The sequence below is a fragment of the Miniopterus schreibersii genome (assembly GCF_964146895.1).
Source record: "Miniopterus schreibersii genome assembly, chromosome: 16".
NCBI classification, from domain to species: domain Eukaryota; kingdom Metazoa; phylum Chordata; class Mammalia; order Chiroptera; family Miniopteridae; genus Miniopterus; species Miniopterus schreibersii.
The window spans coordinates 13,260,487-13,267,216 of record NC_138116.1 but is presented as its reverse complement, the minus strand read 5'-3'; the positions used below and the strand labels follow the sequence as shown (position 1 = coordinate 13,267,216).

Below are 6,730 nucleotides of genomic sequence, written 5' to 3'. Positions count from 1 at the left end.
CTGATGTTCTTTATAGAAAAAATTATCTCTGTCTCCACTGAACAGTGGCAGGTAGGTAAGGGCAGATTTACCAACTTTGCTGATGCAACTGAACCAATTAATCAGCTCTCTTCTCCTTGTATTCATTTTAAAACTATCAACCTGCAAGAAGACTTTTTCTCCAAACCTGCCTGGGCACTTTGCAGTGGAGAACTTTAATTTTGATAGAGGCCCAAATCTTTGAGTATCAGGATGAATATCCTTCCTGTTAGGAGCCTTCACTGAAAACCTTGTTTTACCTCACGACTGTGAACATGGTATTTTTTTCAGACAAGATTGGAAAGGCAGCTGAATGAAATCTCTTTGCAGTGGCGTCTGTCCAGATTTCCAAAAATGACTACGTATGTACCAGTACTGCCTGACTTAGCAGTATCTATGTGAGAGACCTGAAAATTCAGGGTGAGAAGGTGGAGTTCCTGGCCTATTGAGGCAAATAATATGAATTGTATTTATGGTAAAGGTAATGGAACTTAGGAGTTGTGGAAGAAAATTGTTCAAAAAGAGCACTGAATTTTAGAAGGAAAGGGCTCATGCTATTGTAGGGAATTGTCTTTGCCACTTAAACTAAATGCATAAAAGCAGGGGTGAAAGCCAGGTGGTTAAGGACTTTGTCATTCCTAGGAAGAACATGCTAATCTAGGACACACATTTCCTGGAGTTGTTGTTTATGTGCTTTATGAAGAGGTTTTGAATCTTTTATGTTTCCCTTTGTATGACTTATGCTGTCTGACCTAGACCAAGTTTTTATTTATAACTGAAAAATTTGGTTTTGCCTATATAATTGATGCGTTAAGTAATTAATTAGATTACTTTCCCTTCTCAGGACAAAACTTGAGGAAATTCTGTTTTGTTCCATCTTACACCTTTTGCCTCCATCTTCTCCAAAAAAGGTATAGAGCATTTTCATGAACAGAAGTCAGAGAAGTGTTGATAAGGTAAGTCTGTTTTTCTCATTTGCTCCAGTTGATGCCATCTCCAGCTACTAAAGACTGAGACAGCTGTCTCTGAATTGTTACCTTCAGAGCCTTTGCCCTCCACAGGGCTAGCCGAGTGCCAGTAACACCACACGTGGACCAGTTTCTAGCAGGCTTTTCCTGAGGCCTCTGTGCTCCAGTTCAGCCTGACCAGCACCTTGGGTATCACATGGCACCGAAATTCAAACAGGCTTACATTCCATAACAGTCCATAACAAAATCTACCTTTGCTATATGCATGTCACCCAGTTTGACAGAATTTACATTGCTGAGACTTTTTTTGTTTTGGAAAATGCTGTATGGATTATTATTCTGTCACAATGGCCTGTATCACTAACATTTTTAAAAGTATACTCACTAGATTGGTTCCCATTCCTAGATATATTCCAGAGTGCCTCAGATAAAATTTCTAAGTATAATTACTGCTGACTTGACCAAGTATGGTAGGTTTAGTCACTCCATGGGACGTACAAGAGGAAAATACAGCAGGCATCAACAAAAAGCCTTTGTTATGAAAAGTATTCATTATTTTCATATCTGTTTAATAGTAGAAATGTTTTATTAGATACCACCAATAAGGATTTGGAGAGTGTGGAAAACCACTGCATTGGTTTTACTTATGCAAGTTTATTATAATGACTCAACATTGCATTCAGCTTCACCTCCTCAGCTCTTGTTAGCCAAGAGCCCAGTGTCCTTGGAAACAGTAACCAAGGTTACTTATTTCCATACTGTGTATTGTGCTGGCAGCTTCACCCCACTGCTTGAGTGGTGATTAATAAGCCCTTTTTTGAAAATTGTATTTTGCCTTTCAAATTTTTATGGCGTAGTGTGTAATTTTTATCTGGACATGCTTAAAGGTAGAAGTGGGTATATTAGAATATTATCCATTCTTTATTTTTCCTTTGGCACTCTATGTAGGTTGCATATTTTGTTTTAAAAAATTTTTAATCTTTATTGTTGAAAGTTTTACAGATGGTCCCCCTCCCCCCCCATTGACCCCCTCCTCCTCCTTCTACCCCCTCCCCAGGCTATTGGTATAGCCTGTGTCCATGGGTTATGCATATGCATATAAATTCTTTGGTTAATCTCTCCCCCCCACCCTTTCCCTCTACTATAGGTCAGTCTGTTGCATGCTTCAATGTCTCTGGGTCTATTTTGTTCATCAGTTTATTTTGTTTATTAGATTCCACATGAGATCGTGTGATAAGTCTTTCTCTGCCTGGTTTATTTCACTTACCATAATACTCTCCAGGTCCCTCCATGCTGTCTCAAAGGGTAAGAGATCCTTCTTTTTGCTGCATAGTATTCCATGGTGTAAATGTACCACAGTTTGTCCATTGTCTACTGGTGGGCACTTGGGCTGTTTCCAGATCTTAGCTATTGTAAATAATGCTGCTATGAACATAGGGGTGCATATATTCTTTGTGATTGGTGTTTCAGGCTTCTTAGGATATATACCTAGAAGTGGGATCACTGGGTCAAATGGCAGTTCCATTTCTAATTTTTTGAGGAAACCACATTGTTTTCCATAGTGGCTGTACCAGTCTGCATTCCCAACAGTGTACTAGGTTTCTTTTTTTCCCACATCCTCACCAGCACTTGTTTGTTGATTTATTGATAGCCATTCTGGCACGTGTGAGGTGATACCTCATTGTCGTTTTAATCTGCATCTCTGTGATGATTAGTGACGTTGAGCATTTTTTTATGTCTCTTGGCCATTTGTATGTCCTCTTTGGAGAATTATCTATTCAGGTGTTCTGCCCATTTTTTAAATTGGATTGTCTTCCTTTTGTTGAGTTGTATGAGTATTTTATATATTTTGGAAATGAACCCCTTATCAGATGTATCATTGGCAAATATGTTCTCCCATTCAGTGGGTTCCCTTTTCAGTTTGATCCTGGTTTTCTTTGCTCTACAGAAGCTTTTTAGTTTGATGTAGTGCCATCTGTTTTTTCCTTTCTCTTACCCTAAGGGATGCATCTGTGAATATTTTGCTATGTGAGATGTCTGATACTCTGTTGCCTATGTTTTCTTCAAGGATTTTTTTGGTTTCACAACTTACATTTAAGTCTTACCCATTTTGAGTTTATTCTTGTGTATGGTGGTTAAGTTGCTGGTCTAGTTTCATTTTTTTGCATGTACTTTTCCAATTTTTCCAGCACCATTTATTGAAGAGACTATTTTTACTCCATTGTAGGCTTTTGCCTCCATTGTCAAATATTAATTGCGCATAGTGGTTTGGGTCAATTCTGGGTTCTCTGTTCTGTTCTGTTGATCTATATGCCTGTTCTTGTGCCAGTACCAGGTTGTTTTGATTACAGTGGCTTTGCAGTATAACTTCATATCTGGTATTGTGACCCCTCCAACTTTGTTCTTCTTTCTCAAGATTGCTGTGGCTATTTGGGGTCTTTTTTGGTCCCATATAAATTTTTGGAGTGTTTGTTTTATATCTGTGAAATATGCTGGGGTATTTAATAGGGGTTGCATTGAATCTATAGATTACTTTGAATTAGGTTGCATATTTTAAATTGAATATTTTGTGTGCATATATATACTTTTTGTAGTTTAAAGATAACTTCCACTTTTATTTAATGATGGGTATTCTTAAGCTTTGAAAAGATTATAGGGCCTTTATGTTACAGAAATTTGAAATGCTTGCCCTACCCTGGGGATCACTACAGAAATTCCTCTAATACTTTCTAGGTCACACACCTTCCTTTGTGATCGGCTAATAAACTCTGACATTTGGATTAGAAAGGTGTTAGGCTTCCCTGGTGCTAAGAATGCTTAGTTATCACTACTTAGTTAAACAGTAGTAGTGTTTGCCAGGATTTCTGCAGGAAATTTTCCTTAGTTACCAAGAACATGTCACTAGGTGTTTTCTTACTATAGTACAATGATTATTTTGGACTTTTTTCCAGAGACTACCAGACTTACAGTTTGCCTTCATTCTAAAGCAGCCATGACCTCCATAGCCTTAGGATTGTTTTGTTTTTCTTTTTAAAGAACATGTGCTGATATAGCATTTATGGTTCCTCTGATATCCTTTAGAAACTAACTTTTTAAATAGTTTTCTAATTAGAAAATGATGGTGCATGTTTATAAAAGTGGGCAAATGGTATGAAACAAGAAAAGGTAGAATTTAGATGGAAACCACTGCCACAGACCAGGTAAAATTTGGAAGATATAATTTATATAAATATGCATCATTGGCACTATATTCATGGCTTCTTGCCAAAATAGACCAAAATTCTAGAAAATTATTCCACAGATAAGCTACAACCTACCTGCCAGATGAAGGAAAAAAGGGCAGTGCTGTGACAAGTGGCTGCCCTATCTAAAAGTAAGGGGCAACCTGGTAACTCCCAGCAGCTTCCCAGAAATATGGAATAGAGAAGAACCAATTAAACTATCAAGTCCCTGATGAGTTGTGTTGTCAGACTTGTTAGGAGCAGTTAAACCTCTGACCAGGGTTCAACAAAGGAAGCTGCTGTTGTCTGGTTATCAACAGTATTGAGGTTTGGTTTAGGGCATTTGTGTCTGTGAAGTCAAGCAAAGGCACACTTTTGTGAAAAACCAAATTCTTTGATGGAGGAGTCACTGCTTTGGTGCACTCCAGTTACCAAAAGACCACTGAAAACTACCTTTTATTAGAGTGTACACTCTATGCTATTTTCCAGTTCCAGCACTTTAAACGATACTAATATCGGCCCATCTGCAAGGATGTGAAATGTTGACGTGGTTCAGTTGGGATGTCTCTTTTCAGTCATCATTGTCATAGGAGCCATATTTTAACAGTTAATTGTAGCATCTTTCTTCCATACACACACACACACACACACACACACACACACCCCTAAAATTCTTACTAAAAATTCTAATATGTTAAGCAGATAGGTTTATTAAAAATAATGTTAATATAGTCTTGGGGCACATTGATTCCAAGAGGGTGTTTGCAGCAGATTTTGTTATAATTACTTAATTACTTAACAGCTAAATAATAAAGGTGTTTTGTGTGTTTTTTTAACTTACAAAGTTACTAAATAATAAAGGGGAAAGGAAAGGGTAAGGCTAATCCAGTAGAGACTGAAGCTGGTATCAGTCGTCCCTAAGTGCTTATGTGGTCAGCAGCCTTAGGCAAAGCTTGTCTCTAGAGGATTAACCAGGGCCCAAAGTGATTTTTGCACTGAGCTCCTGCACCTGTCATGATGCCAAAAGGCATGGGATTCAAAATAGAGCAGAGCCAGTTTATTAAACTGTTCAAATTATTAAAAATGATTAAAAGCCAGTTAAAGATTTTCATAAACACTATTCCAAAATGTTAGTTTTAAAAATGTTACTAGCAATGTATGCATTCCCCTTATGTTCCTCCCCTCCTCCCTACCTCTTAATATAAATTTGAACACCCAGTGTAAAAAACACTTCAGGGAGAACCAAAAAATCAACCATTTGAAAAGAAAGGTGAAGAGGGGAGCAGACAGACGGTGTGTAGCAGATGCTGGTACTGCTCAAGGGGCTGCTGATGCAGGCTTTGGTGACATTAAATCCCCCAGTAAGGCATCAGGTGTCGGGACTCTTTCTCATAAACGTCTGGAACTATGCCATAAGGTGTCTGTACCATTTTAACTGTCGACTTCCCAAAAAGCTGGCGCTCGTAGTCTATCAGCTGCCTCCAGAAGCCTACATTGGGCCTGATGACAGGCCTCCGGACTTTCACCCAGTTGTACGCCTCCAGCAAGCACACATTGTGGAATTTCATTAGGTAAGCAATGCAGAGAGTGGCTGAGCGGCTCACCCCTGCCGCACAGTGCACCAATGTGGCCCCGTGCTTCTTGCTCACACTATGGATCTTGTCAGCCACGGTGTCAAAGTACAGTCCAATGGGGGCATGAGGCATGTCAGCCAGAGGCACTTTAACATATTCAAATTGAGGCCAGTTGAAATTGGGGATCTCAATGGTAGCATTAACAATGCAGGTGATGCCACGAGCCTGGAGGAGATGCCGGTTGGAGGCCACACTGCCTCTGCCCAGGAAGAGAGAGGAGGTGATTTGAGCAATGCCTCCTACATCTCCCTCAGAAATCATCCGAGGGGCCATGAGAGTCCGTGGTAGTGTGCTGTGACCTCTGGAGCTCATGAAGATGCCAACAATCACACTTGCATCATTGGAAGCAAGACCAGAGTGTTTTGTTTTCCTCCACCAGGGAATCCAAAAGTATAAGCTCCTTCCTGCAAAATACAGGTACCTGTCAGTACTTTATATGCTACTGATTCATCACAGCCTTCTGCAGTACTGTGGAATGGGAAGGTAAAAGGATTAGAAATGGTTATTTTCTATAATAGAACATATTTTTTCAAGGTTGTAGACAAATCATCTTCTGTGGATTATCAGTTAGAAAAAGTAGCCTAAGATGCCAAAACTCAAAATCCATGTAAAAGAGCACTCTAGTGATTTTTTCAGGCAAAGCTTGTCTCTAGAGGGTTAACCAGGGTCCAAAGTGATTTTTTGTTTTTGAAAAAGGATATTAAATGGAAATAATTATCCTATTTTAGGAAAAGTGAAAGAAAGAAACATTCCCTGCTGGTTCCTGAACAACAATCTTGCAGGTCTTGCTCTTATTGAGGGGTGTGGTGTTCCTTGGGAATTAGGAAGAAATCAGAAATTCTGATCCCTCCTATAGCCATGTTCTTTCATATACTATTGCCTACCTCCA

General features: G+C 39.2%; 1 protein-coding gene across 1 annotated transcript; it reads right to left on the bottom strand.

The window, feature by feature from the left end:
• Positions 1 to 4,901: 4,901 nt before the first annotated feature.
• On the bottom strand, positions 4,902 to 6,244 carry DUSP14 (dual specificity phosphatase 14). The gene has a single exon (XM_081115917.1). It carries the CDS (start codon positions 6,151 to 6,153, stop codon positions 5,557 to 5,559), a length of 597 nt encoding a protein of 198 aa, XP_080972043.1. The 5' UTR covers positions 6,154 to 6,244; the 3' UTR covers positions 4,902 to 5,556.
• Positions 6,245 to 6,730: the final 486 nt, after the last annotated feature.

Excerpts from the sequence above, each read along its gene's own strand:
- DUSP14 (XM_081115917.1), bottom strand. The coding sequence starts at position 6,153 with ATGAGCTCCAGAGGTCACAGCACACTACCACGGACTCTCATGGCCCCT.